General features: G+C 35.0%; 3 protein-coding genes across 3 annotated transcripts; 1 reads left to right on the top strand and 2 right to left on the bottom strand.

Moving 5' to 3' along the window:
- Window positions 1-971: 971 nt before the first annotated feature.
- Window positions 972-2,731, bottom strand: LOC125586299 (probable receptor-like protein kinase At5g24010). The gene has a single exon (XM_048756247.1). It carries the CDS (start codon window positions 2,614-2,616, stop codon window positions 1,204-1,206), a length of 1,413 nt encoding a protein of 470 aa, XP_048612204.1. The 5' UTR covers window positions 2,617-2,731; the 3' UTR covers window positions 972-1,203.
- Window positions 2,732-3,648: 917 nt separating this feature from the next.
- LOC106435772 lies at window positions 3,649-5,702 on the bottom strand. Its single transcript, XM_013876703.3, has 3 exons — window positions 4,755-5,702; window positions 3,990-4,532; window positions 3,649-3,897 (listed from the first exon to the last, which is right to left on the bottom strand). The coding sequence occupies exons 1-3, from the start codon at window positions 5,607-5,609 to the stop codon at window positions 3,787-3,789; spliced, it is 1,509 nt and encodes a 502-aa protein (XP_013732157.2). The 5' UTR covers window positions 5,610-5,702; the 3' UTR covers window positions 3,649-3,786.
- A 2,836-nt stretch (window positions 5,703-8,538) lies between these two features.
- Window positions 8,539-9,284, top strand: LOC125584284 (zinc finger BED domain-containing protein DAYSLEEPER-like). Its single transcript, XM_048752560.1, has 3 exons — window positions 8,539-8,706; window positions 8,792-9,119; window positions 9,202-9,284. Exons 1-3 carry the CDS (start codon window positions 8,539-8,541, stop codon window positions 9,282-9,284), a joined length of 579 nt encoding a protein of 192 aa, XP_048608517.1.
- Window positions 9,285-15,216: the final 5,932 nt, after the last annotated feature.

The raw sequence follows: 15,216 nt of genomic DNA, 5'->3' as shown, positions 1-15,216 counted from the left end.
TCAAAAATCACTATCTATCTGAATATTGTTTTGGGTTCTAGATTTAATGCGGGTGTTTGAGTTTTTTATAGGCTTGGGTATTTATCTGGATCCGATCCAAAAAATCTCATTTCAGATAAGAACCAAGCTGATATTTTTACCCTATTGGTTTCTTGAAACTATGGATATTTTAGAAGTTTTCGATTAGGGGTTTTGGAATGATTTTGGGTTCTGGGTAAAGCTTTAGATTTTCAAAAATATAATTCGGATAATCGGATAAATTTATGGTATTTTTCATGTCATTGGTCAGATTTTCCAATATTTTTTGGATATTTAAATATTTTCAGATATTTTTTTGATTTTTTTGTATTTTAAAAGTTATTTATAATTACTTAATGATCATTAAATACCAAACATATTTTTTGTTCTTGCATATACATATACGTATTTATATTTTAAAAATTTAAATGAAGAGTTTATTGATACAATAACATACATAAAAAATTCAACATATATTTAAATACAATAATTTATTGAATTAACTTGATCTGTATTTTTTCTGGTTGATCTGTATGATCTACATTTTTTGATATGCGTTACCCCTTCGAAGCCATACTTTCGTTTGTACCATCTCTTTTTCTCTGGTTAAATTCAGAAAATTGGAAACTAGTTAAATACATATTAGTGATATATATGATTTCGATTTATTTTTCTTTGGAAATAATAAAAAATAAATCAAAATTTAATATATTGGATTTGAAGTTATACCTGAACCGATCCGGAAGCGGGTGGAACCGATTTCGAATACAAACCAAAATTTTACTAACTAGTATTTGGATATAATTTTTATAACCAAAATATCTGGCCTACTCAAATTCCACGGTATGATTTATTTAAATCGTTGTCATACAACAATCATTCCAATTAATTTGGTAATTTGTAATTGAATAATCTAGTTCAGGGCTACATCTTTTAAACTGAAAGATATCAAATAATAACATAAACAGTAGAACATATTTCGTGAACAACATACATATTTTGATATCGACCGGCGAGTAAATATACACATACAAATACATAAAACAAAAAAACAAAAAGTACAATACATCATTAACACCCTTCAGAAATATCTCACACAAAAAAAAGAACGTCGTACCAAAGTAGGAAAATACTCGAGGAAGAAGTTTGTTTATATGTATACCCAACAAGCAAAAAGAATTATCATCAAGGCTTTCTTGCTGCAAATTGATTCCCAGACTTGAGATTATCTTGACGGACGTCCATGGGCAGCTTGGTCCAGCTAATGTCATCTCTGACTTTCCTCCTCTGAACCACAACGTAAAAGCTCATGAATATACACATAAACGCCATCATTGCGATGAATATGCTCAGGTTTCTTCTATTTGGGCAAGAAGTGAGAATCATATCTGTGGAAACAAACCCATCAAGACTCCCCATCGAGTTATTCATCTTCATGATCTCAACACCGTTCAACATCGCATCCACTCTATGCTCATCAACACTGGTCTTGTTTGCTGGTCCCACACTTACTGTAATCGATGATCCTAAAGGGTTGTTGGAATCAGCAGTAAGATCCACCACGAAATCCATGTAATAAGGGGAAGCAAGGACGTAACCAGTAGCGTCAGAGATATCGAAATCTTGATAAGCCAAGTTTCCGTTGATGTAAACGTTGAAATAGAGCATACCGAGTGATTTACTAGCTATGTCACAGAAATGCATCCGGATCAGATATTTGTAACCCGTGCTCACCGGGAAGTCCCAGCTCATAACATTGCCCACACGGGCAGTGTTGTAGACGTTATCAGGACCAACTTCCCGGCTCGCACCTCCGGGCCTGTACTTAATCCTACCGGTGAAGTAAGCTTTGTGAGAAGACGCATCAACGGTTTTGAACAAGTCATCATCAGGGAGCCAAGTTCTCCACAAGGTGTCATTGAAAGGAGTAACCTTTCTACCACCAACGTTGATCATGTACACAACTTCCATGGCTTGTTTACCTAAACCATTCAACTTGCCAGTTCCATCACGAGATACAGAGGTTGCAACGTCAGCAATCAAATCCTTAGGCGCAGATATAACTTCTATAGCGTTAACGAACGCTAATTTGGAATCTTCACTAGGAACAAACCTGACCACAACCTCTCCAACATCTACCCAAATCAGAAATTCCCTAACTTTAGACGACGAGTCATCGTTATTGCCGTTAAAATTTCTAAGCACGACGTGGCCGTTAACGGTGACGTGAAACTCAGCGTCGTTAAGATCGATTGTAGAGGAAGAGAGCCTATTGAAATGAAGACGTACCATGTGAGTCCCTTTCTCGCGGACATTGAACTCGTACTTTGCCTGTCGGGCGAATACCCTAGCGGTCCGGTAGATCTGAGGGACGTTCGGAGCTAGATCTTCTCCTTGGAGGGAGACTGATCCTTCCGATGAGAAGAACTTCACTTTCGACGCGTCGGAGACGAACCGGCGGTTATCCACGGTGGAGTCAACGTTGGAGCCGCAGTTGACGAGGTACTCGTCGGCGGGGGAGAAAGAGAGAGACGAGATTGAGGATGATAGGAAGATAACGGAGAAAAGGAATAAGATCCTCCTGGACAGAATCGCCATTGCCGCGGAGAAGAGATTGCAGAATTTGCAGTCGAGATCAATCAGACAAGAAGATGATGTAATTTGGAAATTGAGACCTAGTCAACGCGTCATTACAGCTGTTTCGTCTGCATTTTCGATCATCTGAATCATTTAATAAGAGACGCGACTAATTCGTACCGGGTCATATATCCCAACTTGTGTAAAAGCCCAAGCCCAATTATTAATCAAAATTTCACTCTACTGTAATGATACAAAATATGATATTTTTTTTTGCTGGATAATTATGCTATTACAACTATGAAAAATATTACAGATGATTTTACAGCTGACAATTCTAACTGTCGTATAAAGATTTACGCCTGACTGCATTATCTGAGCCGTCCTATCGGATCCACGCTAGACGACATGAACCCTGGTTTACTTTGGGAGATTTCAATGAGATAAGGGGCAATCATGAGAAGTCAGGAAGACATTAAGACCAAAGGCTTCGTTTCAATAGTTCAGACAGATGATGCGAATTTGTGAGTTTGAGGATTTGTCAACAGTTGGTAACAGATTCTCTTGGGTGGGACAGAGAACTTATCAGGTTAAGTGATGTTTAGATCGCACAATAGCAACACCGGCTTGGTTTGAGAAATTTCCAGTGTCTGAAACTGAATTTTTTGAGATAGGAGAATCAGACCACAGACCTTCGGTAGTTGACGGCAGTAGCGATCTTATGTTCGGTTGGGAAGTGGTTTCAAGCGCTGTGTGGTGTTGTGTGCAACTCGGCTTTGGTGGCGTATGCAAAGTTCATGGTATGTATATGAAACATTCCCCTACTCGTCGTTTGGAGCTTCATGTTTAGAGAAGGTTACAAGCTTGTGGAGTTCTTTGGAAATTAGCTATTTCGGAAACGACACGAAAAATTACGGTATTCGAGGCGCCTCAAATAATCTCATTTTCTAGTGATTATTGTTAACGATCGAGAACGGTTACCAATTCTGAAAAATTACAAATACAAATAAGCGGAACGTGCCGGGTTTAGTAGGTGAAGCTAGTTATTGTAATTGTTTAACTTTGAAAATTTTGTACAAAATCAGCTTGTAACCGGATCTGAAATCCCCATTTATATGGGTTGAATTAATATATAAGTATTTTTTTTTTTTAGAAAACAAGTTTTCCATGTGAAATAAACCAAAAAGAAAACTATTTATCAGAATAAGCAGCGATTTCGTCATTTTCACAAGGTGCGACTTTGATCATCATAGTTCCCTTCTTCGTCGCTGGCAATAATCGACAACAATCTCTCCTTGGTGCCTATAAACATTGACTTATACTGTTATACAATTATGATGTAAACTCAAAAAATGAATTATTAAATAGTAACGTAATTAAAAATTACTACATACCTTATTCCACCTATCTGGGTTAGACTCTTTGTGGACAAAGATCCGATTGATATCAGAAGGATCAGGTATCCCCCACTCACATTTAGGATTCAATTCATTGTGCCTAAGATACTCGGTAATTGTTGTGCTTGAAGAAAAATCACCATGAGTGCGAGACATGTAAAAGACTCGTGGACGCTGGCAATCAGTGTAGGTTATAGGGCGTGTGTTGAAAGCAAGATTGTTGAAATCATGACGTTTGTGCCAGTCACTGAAAGTGCGAGTGGGGACTTCCATCATCCTTGCTGGCATGTATGTACGTGTGATCTGGACAGTGTATCCCCACGAGATAGACATTGTCCACTGGTGAGTTCTGTCGTAGCATATGGATTGTTGGACGAGGCTAGCTGAGTCGAGCTTCGCTGAGATCATGAGTCTCTCTACGGCCTTCACTCGGTCCATTTTCGGAAATATAGGCTCGACTACGTCTAAGTGATGGATAGAGACTATCGGTGCTTGTGGGTGGACCGATAAAAGACCCAAGAGGTTCCCATATACATCAAACTGTTTAAAATTATATTAAAACAATGAATCAAAATATTAAACATAGTTAATATGATTTGGTAGAAACATCACAAAATTCTAAAACATGGTTCACACACAAGTCTTAGGTTGACAAAGAAAATATCAAAATTACGAATTTTTGTTTTATTGTTAATTGATTTTGCTTGGTCAAACTAAAACCCCAAACTTCAAAAAAAAAAATGAAAATAAATAAAAACTAACCTGATGAAACCCAACCTCTCTGGTGAGAGGAACACCGAGCTCCGCCATACAAGCATGAATCCGGTCATCGGATCCGTACAGATCAGAGTAGCTCTCGATACACCGATCTTGCATCTTCTCCAAAGCCTTGGCCAAGGGATAACTTATAGCAAAACCACCTCCTCCATATGCCATGCCGTACGAGAACTGTTGCAAATTCTGCAAATGGCTCTCAGAAGGAGCTCCGATGTAATAGAACTGTTTGTGATCGTACTTTCTCAAAACCCTAACAAGATTCTCCGGGAAAAACACTGTGTCGTCGTCGCCCATCACAATCCACCTCACGTTTCTCTCGGATTCAGTTCCCTTTAACATCCTCACCGTATCCGATACGATTCTTGTGATCCTGATCGCTGATCGGTGACCGCGACGGTAACGGTACTTGAAACTCGACGTGTCTGAGGAGATTCTGATCTCAGGCAAGGCGGAGGAAAGACTGTCGTTTACTGTAGGTTTGTCGAGCCAGACAGCGCCCTTCATCTCACCGTTAGGTTTCCACCACGTTTTCACGTATTCTCTCCGATGCTTCCAAAGTTTGGAGAACGCGGCGATTCCGAAAACTATGTGGTTAAGCTCTGTTTTGTCCTCGGTGTGGTTTTGACCTGATCCGAGTTGCACTTGCATCACAGGTACAAGGAGAGAGTTGGAGACTTTAGAAGGAGACTTTAAAACGGAGATGAAACTGAAGGAGTATAAGAAATATGAGAGGAAGATCAATAAGATGACAATCGCCATAAACGAGCATCGTGAAGAAGAAGAAGAAATGCATTTGTCAAAAGAAACTGTCTTTTGATCTTTGTGAATGCTTTCTGCCATTGTTGTTTACTTGTTTCATTCACTGATTCAATCAAGGCACTCTAAATGAGAAATTAAAAGAATGTAGATTTTTATTTTATTTCTTGTTTTATTGGTCTCTGTCTTATTTTAGGGAAAATCTAACAGTTGAAATGAATTGAATCAAAGACTATATTGTAATGGTCAAATATTTGGATGGATCACAACCTAATAATTGCACAACGACATTGGTCAACATACCATGCACAGAAATCAAATTCAGAGTGAATAATAGCATTGTTGTAAGAAAATATCATAATACCATAAGAATAAAATTTGATGTGATTACATACCAAGTTATGTTACAGATGTTCGATTTTGAGAGGGAAAGAGGATTTTTTGGATTTATTATCTAGATTCTATCTCCCCCCAAACCGGTTTTGTTGTAAAATATTTTTGATCTTTTTGGTTATTTTTTCTGGCAAGTGTTTTTCTAGGCTGGGCAAAAAATCTGGATCTGAAAAACCGAACTGAACCTGATCCGAAAAGGTAGTATTAAATCCGAATCGAAATTGATTAAATATCCGAATGGGTTCAAAATTTTGGTATTTAGAGAATCGAAACCGAACCCGATCCGAACTGAAGTATTTCGGATACCCGATTATATCCGAAATTGATTTATATACCTATATATATTAAATATTTTTAGATTTAATATATATTAAGAACATCAAAATATATAAGATACTTTTAAGTTATCCAAAATACTTATAACTATATACAAATAGTCAAAAATACATGTCTAAAATAGCTAAAGTATACTCAAAATACCAACAATACTTAAAATATCTATTAATGATTCTCAATCCAAATATTCAAACCAAACCAATTTATATATTAATTTTAGGTACTTTGACATATGCTATTCAAATTTATATGTAATATATTGTTTTGTTTATAGATTTTGAGAAATTTAAAGTATTTAATAAATTTTAAATGTTTTAAAATAATTTAAATGGGTTATCCGAACCCGAACCAAACCCGCAAAGATCCGAACCGAAATTTAGAAATACTGAATGAGGCTAAAATCTTTGAACCCGAAAACCTGAAACCCGAGTAGACCCGAACCGAACCCGAATGGGTACCCGAACGCCTATCCCTATGTTTTTCAATGAAAATAAAAGCAGATTTTTATATTTTTGTATTCTCTGATTCTAGGTTGGAATTAATAAGGTTTCTGATTATAAATCGGGGTTTTCGGTGTAGCTTTCTTTGATTTCAAATCTATTCCATATGATTTCTCTGTAATCCAGTTCATCTATCTTTGATTGGATAATATCGTACTTGTTTGAATCTGTAATTCTTAGTAGATAGGAATATCTTTGGTTTAAGTTATACCGGAGATGTGGGTGCCCTCTTTTCAATTATTTGAAAAAAGTTTTAAAGGTGAAGGAGGAAGGTAGGAATGGCAAATGGACCGCAGCCCGCGGGCCTGGCCCGTACAAGACCCATGCGGGGCGGGTTTGGGCAGAGATACTGTAGGCCCATTTGTGAGCGGGTCTCGCGGGTTAAGTCTCATGCGGGTTGGGCCTTTGCGGTTTTGGTCATTGCGGGTCTTGCGGGTCAGACAGAACCCGCACCACTTCCTCTTTTGTTGTGTCTGCACCTGAAAAAAAAAAGTAGGGACGAAAATGGCGATTCGTGTTCTCTGTAGCCGCGACTCTATTGACGAGCACCAGAGGAGCATCACCACCAACCGGTTCTTCTTCTCCTCGACTAAGGCCACCACCGGAGCTCCTCCCCGTCTTCTTTCCACCACCATAACTTCTCTTCTTGGAGATCCCGCCACCGAAACTTCTCTCCTTCCTCGAGCCTCCACCGGAGCGTCTCTCCTTCGTCGAGCCTCCACCGGAGATTATCTCCTTCCTCGAGCCACACCGGAGCTCCTCGCCGTCTTCTTTCCACCACCATAACTTCTCTTCTTGGAGATCCCGCCACCGAAACTTCTCTCCTTCCTCAAGCCTCCACCGGAGCTTCTCTCCTTCGTCGAGCCTCCACCGGAGCTTATCTCCTTCGTCTTCTTGGAGATCCCGCCACCGAAACTTCTTGTTCCTGGACTACAAAGGTATTTGATTAAGCTCTGAAGTAGTTTGTTTCTGATATGTTTGTTGATGAACGTAGACTCATGATGTACACTGCTAACACCATGACTTCTGCAATTGAGCATTGGTTTAGATTCAACTAAGCTACAAAGTGAAATAATTTATTCATTGATAATGTCATACTGATATACTATTGTTGTTCTGTATTTATTGATTAATTTGCGAGGTTTGGGAAGAAAAGAAGCCAAGATTCTAATAAAAGCAGAGGAGATAGAAGGCATAAGCGTATGATCAAAAACAGAGAATCTGCTGCTCATTCTAGGTCTATGAAACAGGTATGTCTCTCTCTCTGTCTCTCTATGTACTCTTCTTGTTGTGATTGTTTGATGAGGAACTGTAAGACTGTGTATGACAGTAGACTGTGAGAACTTAATAATTGTGTTGGTATGACAGTAGACTGTATAGCTGAGTATATTGCTCTTGATAGACAGTGAGAACTTATCAATTTTGTTGGTTTTACCGTAGACTGTGTAGCTGAATTATTCTTGTCTGAATGAAACCTGAGTCTGTCAAAGTATAGCTTCTCCCTCTTTGATGTTTGATCTTGTCTAAGTTATATTTAGGAATGGCAAAGTATTGGTTTTGTTTAGGTTCTGTTTTGAAGTAAGTATTGGTTCTGTTTAGGTTCTGTTTTGAAGTAAGTATTGTTATGTAACTTTGTCGTTTGTTGTTGAAAATTAGAAATATTAATTTTTAAAAATAAAATTAAAATACTAAGTAAATTAAAAAACCCTAACAAGTAACAACACAAACCTAAACACACGGAAACTACTCTTTCTATTGTGGATTGTTGCTTAGGGAAGCTCGACATGAGTACACGTGATACAAAGTTGAGAAACTTGCGTGATAAGCTCAGTACTCTGTTTGAGTCTTACGACAAAAAATCCAAGACTAACTCACCTTCTACAGAGCCACGTGAGACGGTTCCACAAAATGTTTGTGCTGAAGGGTCAATGGGTATGTTTGAGAACTACAATGTGAGTGTTTCGATTTTTTTTAACATTCTGTTTATTTTTATTTTTTTTTTAAATAGTTTTTGATCTTTTTTTTAAACCTTCATAGGATTTCTTTGCGTTTCGCAAAGTCAGCGGCGCTGTGAGTGGAAAAACACCTCTAGAAGCTTATCTGGATGAACCACCCTTGGACTTTAATAGTTTTCGGAGCATGGACATTCTCAAGTGGTGGAAAGATAATACTCATAGGTATGGCGATTTGTCAGCAATGGCTTGTGATTTACTGAGTATTCCTATTACAACAGTGGCTTCAGAGTCTTCCTTTAGCATTGGATCGCGAGTCCTTAATAAATACAGGAGCCGTCTACTTCCGAAAAATGTGCAAGCTCTGATCTGTACTAGGAACTGGCTAAAGGGATATGAAGCTTATGAACATGGTAAAATATTCACATTATTTTATAATTCTGAGAACCATGCCTATTATTATTTACTAACTTCAACTTTTGATATTTTCTAAAGATGAAATTCTTGATGAAGAAGAGAACCTACCATCATTTGAATCTATTGTCAATGGTGGAGATGAAGATGAAGAAGAAGTTTGATTTTTTTTTTTTTTGATTTGGTGTTTTTCTTTTATCTACATTTAGAATGACTGTTTGGATTTGATTTTTTATTGCCTTTGAGATTAATCATTTGGATCTGGTGTTTTGTTTAATTTAAATTTGGTGAAGACTTGAAAAATTTGCAGTTGATGTTGTCTGTGCTTTTGGTAATGTACATTTGCAATCAATATCATTATCACGTATCAGTCTCACATACGAGTGTATCAGTCTCACATACGAGTAAAACACTTGTTGAAAATTTTAAGGCTGAACTTAAAAAAAAGAAGAAGAATGTTTGGTATTGGTATCAGTCCCACATACGAGTCATATTCACATTTCTATCGCCATGAGCTGCTCTATGGTTTTCACATTTCAGCTGTCGTGGTATATGCTTTCTTCTGATTTTCCTTTTGATAAGATAAGTCAGTTTTTCTTTCTTTCATGTTGCAAATCAGGTGAGTGAGCTATAATATTTCGCCTGAAGATAGAGAATGTAGACGATGAAATGTAATGAGTAATGATTGACTGATTGTGTTGCCAACATTGTTGGTAATGATTTGATATAAAATCTAATGCTGTTTTTTCTTCTGTGCTTTTGGTGAAGTTTATATTTACCTATGTTGGAATAATCTTGATTCAGCAGACAGCTAGGACTGGCAAAGGACCACCGGAGAGGGAGACTTGGACTACCGGCGGGGCGGGGCGGGGCGGGTGGTACCGTTTGCCACCAATATTTGACTACCCGCGGGCTGCCCGCAAATGCTAGGAGAGGTTAGCGGGGCGGGTTTGGGCTTACGGATTGAGACCGCGGGTAGTGGCGGGCCAACCCGCAAAGAACCGCCGGATAGAGAGACCGCGGCGGGGCGGGCTACGGCGGGGCGGGTGGTACCAATTGCCATTCCTAGAGGAAGGTGAACAAGATAGGCTACTTGAATAGGCATTGGATTAGTGAGGTTATAGACTTATAGTCCATTACTGCAACCGCGAAAAAGAGTTACAAAGGCGATGTTGGAGTAACTTTTACGACAACAAAGCTTCACGGTAGCCGAAATTTCGGTTTCTTGCACGAATTAGATGTGTATCTATGTGTCTCGTGAAGATCATGGGGTTGATGCATAGAAGAGGATACACAATCAAAACGTTTTTTGGTAGATCCCCTATACATTAAAAGAGAAGTCATTTTAGTGATTTCTGCTGAAGTGGCACTTATATAGAGTTTCTCAGAAAAAACGTTATAATTCTATTGGCTGGTTTTTTTGAATTTTTCTTTTTCATTTATTTTAATTAATCACTTATGTAGACGAGCCCAAAACTATTGTCAATTTCGTTAAGCCCATATATAGCTAGGGGATAATAATTATCGATTTAGTTTAGCTTTGGGTACCCGTTCGGGTTCGGATCGGGTATTTCAGATTTTCGAATTTTCGGGTATAGAGGTGTAGAACCCGTTCGGGTATTTCTGTACTTCGGGACGGGTTCGGGTATTTTTAGTTCGGATTCGGTTATTTCGGATCTGGTTCGGATATTTAGATTTAAAAAAAAATTAAAATTTTCATTTCTCAAGTTTCTTATATTTAAAAATATAACTTTCAGTTAACTAATTTTTTATTTTTAATAGATTGAATAGTTAATAGATTTGGACATAACATTTTAAAACTAAAAAAGCATTAATTTAGTTATTTTTTTAAAATTTCGGATGTAACTTTTTGTTAATTTTTTAAATAAAAAACTTGACATGCATTTTAAGTGAGTAGGAAATCATTTTTTTCGTAATTGTATGTATATCATATGAACTTAAAGTATGTGTAGTATCAATATAAATATTTTATATAAAATGAGAGATGTAAACTAAAAATATAAGGTTAATTATACATATGTTCGGTTATCTTCGGATATCCATTCGGGTTCGGGTATTATCCGTTCGGGTTCGGGTATCCAAACTCTCCTTATTCAATACCCATTCGGGTATTTTGCTACTTCGGTTCGGATTTCAGTTCGGGTTTTTCGGATAGGGTTCGGGTGCCACTTCGGATATCGGGTAAAGTGTCCACCCCTACTAATTAGGTTGTTTGTTTTTAATAACTTATCTTTCTAATATAGATTACTTGCGCAAGTTGAAATCATTAAATATGCAAATATCTTATTGACAAAATTTGGTTTAAATAACTTAACTTTCTAATATAGATTACTTGCGCAAGTTGAAATCATTAAATATGCAAATCACTTATTCACAATATGGATTACTTGCACAAGTTGAAATCATTAAATTTTATCGATTTAGTTTACCTTTGGACAAGATTTAGAATTAAGACAAATATTAAAAACTTTCCTTATTATTCAAACGGTAAACTTGCGCATGTTGATATCATATTTATTATATTGCTTACAAAATATTTTAATGTTTCTAATTAGGTTGTTTGTTTTTAATAACTTACCTTTCTAATATGGATTACTTGCGCAAGTTAAAATCATATCATATGCAAATTATTTTTTGACAATACACATTTAATATCGATTAAGTTGAAATCATTAAATATGCAAATAACTTATTGACAAAATTTGGTTTTAATAATTTACCTTTCTAATATAGATTACTTGCGCAAGTTGAAATCATTAAATATGCAAATCACTTATTCACAATATGGATTACTTGCACAAGTTGAAATCATTAAATTTTATCGATTTAGTTTACCATTGGGCAAGATTTAGAATTAAGACAAATATTAAAAAATTTCCTTATTATTCAAACGGTAAACTTGCGCATGTTGATATCATATTTATTATATTGCTTACAAAATATTTTAATGTTTCTAATTAGGTTGTTTGTTTTTAATAACTTACCTTTCTAATATGAATTACTTGCGCAAGTTAAACTCATATCATATGCAAATCATTTTTTGACAATACACATTTAATATCGTTTAAGTTGAAATCATTAAATATGCAAATAACTTATTGACAAAATTTGTTTTTAATAACTTACCTTTCTAATATAGATTACTTGCGCAAGCTGAAATCATTAAATATGCAAATCACTTATTCACAATATGAATTACTTGCGCAAGTTGAAATCATTAAATTTTATCGATTTAGTTTACTCTTGGGAAAGATTTAGAATTAAGACAAATATTAAAAACTTTCCTTATTATTCAAACGGTAAATTTGCGCATTTTGATATCATATTTATTATATTGCTTACAAAATATTTTAATGTTTCTAATTAGGTTGTTTGTTTTTAATAACTTACCTTTCTAATATGGATTACTTGCGCAAGTTAAAATCATATCATATACAAATCATCTTTCTTTAAACGATTTTATTATTTATTGTGCAAAATATTAAAATCATTAATATGAGAATAAATCGACTGTATATATATAGGAGACACCCAAGGTCTTAAAATACAAACATTCTCTTTTCATTCTTTAAAGTATTATTCACAAATCTCTCCTCTCATACTATTAAGGTATTACGACAATGCTGCTTGTGTGCTAAGAAAAATGTGTTTAGACGCAAAGGCTCCTCATCTTTAGAACCCTGAACTCAACTCTTTGTGTTTTGTCTCCAAAAAGCATGTCTGGTCTATCTTTTCCATGTGTTGAATACTGGTAACGACAATATGGTCTTCCTTTTTTTATATGTAGACCAGGTCGTGAGAGTGATAGTGATCCAGAAAACCTTGATTGAACATGCTGAGAAGCTTCGCAAAGTTAAAGCAGTTCTTGAAGAGGTTCTTTATTACTTTCTCTCTCTTTGTTGAATATTGTCCGGGAAAATATTACATAGTATCATTTAGTAATACTATCTTATATCATTTTATTTTGTTGAATATACTATCTTATAAGTAAGCTAGCATTATGCATTTTTTATTTAATTCATAAGGTCATTTTCTCACAGCAGAGAATCTTTTGGAATGGTGCAGAGAGGAAATTTCTCAGGGATATACCGGAAGGTTCAACTGAAGCCGCTGAAGTGGGATGATGAAGGCGAAGAATAAAGACCTGTAGAGGCCCTTATGATTCTTAAATACAGCGGTGTTCTAACTCACGCTGGTAGAAAACAAGTGTTTACATACTCTACCATTTAATTTGTCATTGTTATATATATATATATATATATGTTTTCCAAATATGGAAGAATTGTTTAACTTATTGACGTTTAACATCACTTGCCATATAATCTAACGAATATTACAAATAACAATTTATGGAAACTATTCTCGAAATTATTGAAAGACTAATAATGTTTTATTTATTACTTTTAATATTTATAACCTATAAAATAAAATGAACGAAATTTTATATAAGATAATTATAATAGTTTTATCCTCTACTTGATGAAATGTGTTCGAATATAATTATATAATAACTATTTTAAATATTACAAAATCCAAAAATGTTTATGCTTATTATTTTTAAATTATTTATCGTTGTTTAAAGAATAAATTTATCATAATTTTAAAATAATTTATAAAATGCTTACAAAATGCAAGGCAAAGTTGCACTTTCAAGAGTTAAGTCGAGATCTGGATTAAAAATCCTAATAACTGGTAAAGAAGGGAAGCCGAAGACAAAAACATTGAATGTTGTCTACAAACAAATTTGTCAGAATATTTCGTAGTCACAGTACGTAATTTTAATCTACTTTTTTTTCAAATACAAATTTTAAAATATGTAAACTGTTACAATTATTTATTTTTTGTATTTGCCAGATGGGTTGTGATGAGTTAGAAGACCGATGACGGTATGTCAATTTAATATTATTTCATGCTCAATAAAATTTATAAATTTATAAATTTATCAAATAATATTAACCCGTCAAATTGCTTACAAAATTTATTTAATTTTTTGCACGTTTCTAATTGAATTTGTTTTCTTTATCGAGAAATTTACTTCATAATTTATATTATTTATGGATAATATTTTGATTTTTATTATATTTTCTTTTAATATGTCTATATAAATGTTTGTTTATTATTTATGGAAAAATAATATTATTCACCTAAAATAAAGAATTACGAAACATATACAATACAATTTTAATTAATGATAATATAAAATCTGTTACTTCTAAAACTATACACTATTTATTTCATTTTTTGAATGAAAGTATCTTCGTAAACACACAAAATATTTTGTGACGTTGCAATTATACATACACACAATATCTGCTTCTTCATACTGACGTTACTGTGTTCCCTCTCGTGAGGTACGGACCGAGAGAGAACACAGGGTGCGGACCGATCATGTTCTTATGCCCGCACAGGCCGGCCACCTAGTTTTATTTTAATCTTACATAATTTTAAGTTGTATTAGGCATTGATTTGTAATGTCCGATACGAAGATGTATTTGAATCCATTTGGATAATTTGGACGACAAAAAGGAATGTGTGTGTTGGGGGTGGGGGTGGGGGTGGTGGGGGGGATATGTAATATTTAAATATTGTTTGTGCAAAATTATTCTCGTACTAATTGTCATTTGTGCAAAATTGGGTTTGAAAGAGTTACTGCTAATGTATAAATAAAATTAATGATTTTCGTCCAAAATTTTAACAGTTGACTATTTTATTTCAATTTTACACAGTTAACGATTAGCTCGGGAATAATTATGCTCTCTTGACAATCCTTTTGACAATAAAACTTAAATAAAAATAGTCATTTGGTAAAACTTGAACGAAAATCGTTAGTTTTCCATTTATATATTAACGGTTGATTATTTTAGACCTAACTGTATGCATCCAACAACTAGTTCAGAAATAATTTGGGGCAATCGATATGTATATTTTATTTTTTGATCAAAATGTAATCATTATTTAGATATTAAATATGTTAAGATGTCAAAAAAAAAAAGATATTAAATATGTTAAGAATAAAATATTCAATTATCAGGGAAGGTGGGCACGTCTTTTCTGCGGTGAAGAAAACATCAGGAC

This window comes from Brassica napus, chromosome A2, assembly GCF_020379485.1.
Source record: "Brassica napus cultivar Da-Ae chromosome A2, Da-Ae, whole genome shotgun sequence".
NCBI classification, from domain to species: domain Eukaryota; kingdom Viridiplantae; phylum Streptophyta; class Magnoliopsida; order Brassicales; family Brassicaceae; genus Brassica; species Brassica napus.
Note: the sequence above shows the minus strand (reverse complement) of the source record. Positions and strands in the feature narration are given on the sequence as shown.

Coding starts and splice junctions, on each gene's coding strand:
- LOC106435772 (XM_013876703.3), bottom strand. CDS start 5,609: ATGGCAGAAAGCATTCACAAAGATCAAAAGACAGTTTCTTTTGACAAA. Junction 4,533..4,754: donor GAGAGGTTGGGTTTCATCAG/GTTAGTTTTTAT, acceptor AATTTTAAACAG/TTTGATGTATATGGGAACCT. Junction 3,898..3,989: donor ACCCAGATAGGTGGAATAAG/GTATGTAGTAAT, acceptor CAATGTTTATAG/GCACCAAGGAGAGATTGTTG.
- LOC125584284 (XM_048752560.1), top strand. CDS start 8,539: ATGAGTACACGTGATACAAAGTTGAGAAACTTGCGTGATAAGCTCAGT. Junction 8,707..8,791: donor GTATGTTTGAGAACTACAAT/GTGAGTGTTTCG, acceptor AAACCTTCATAG/GATTTCTTTGCGTTTCGCAA. Junction 9,120..9,201: donor ATATGAAGCTTATGAACATG/GTAAAATATTCA, acceptor TATTTTCTAAAG/ATGAAATTCTTGATGAAGAA.
- LOC125586299 (XM_048756247.1), bottom strand. CDS start 2,616: ATGGCGATTCTGTCCAGGAGGATCTTATTCCTTTTCTCCGTTATCTTC.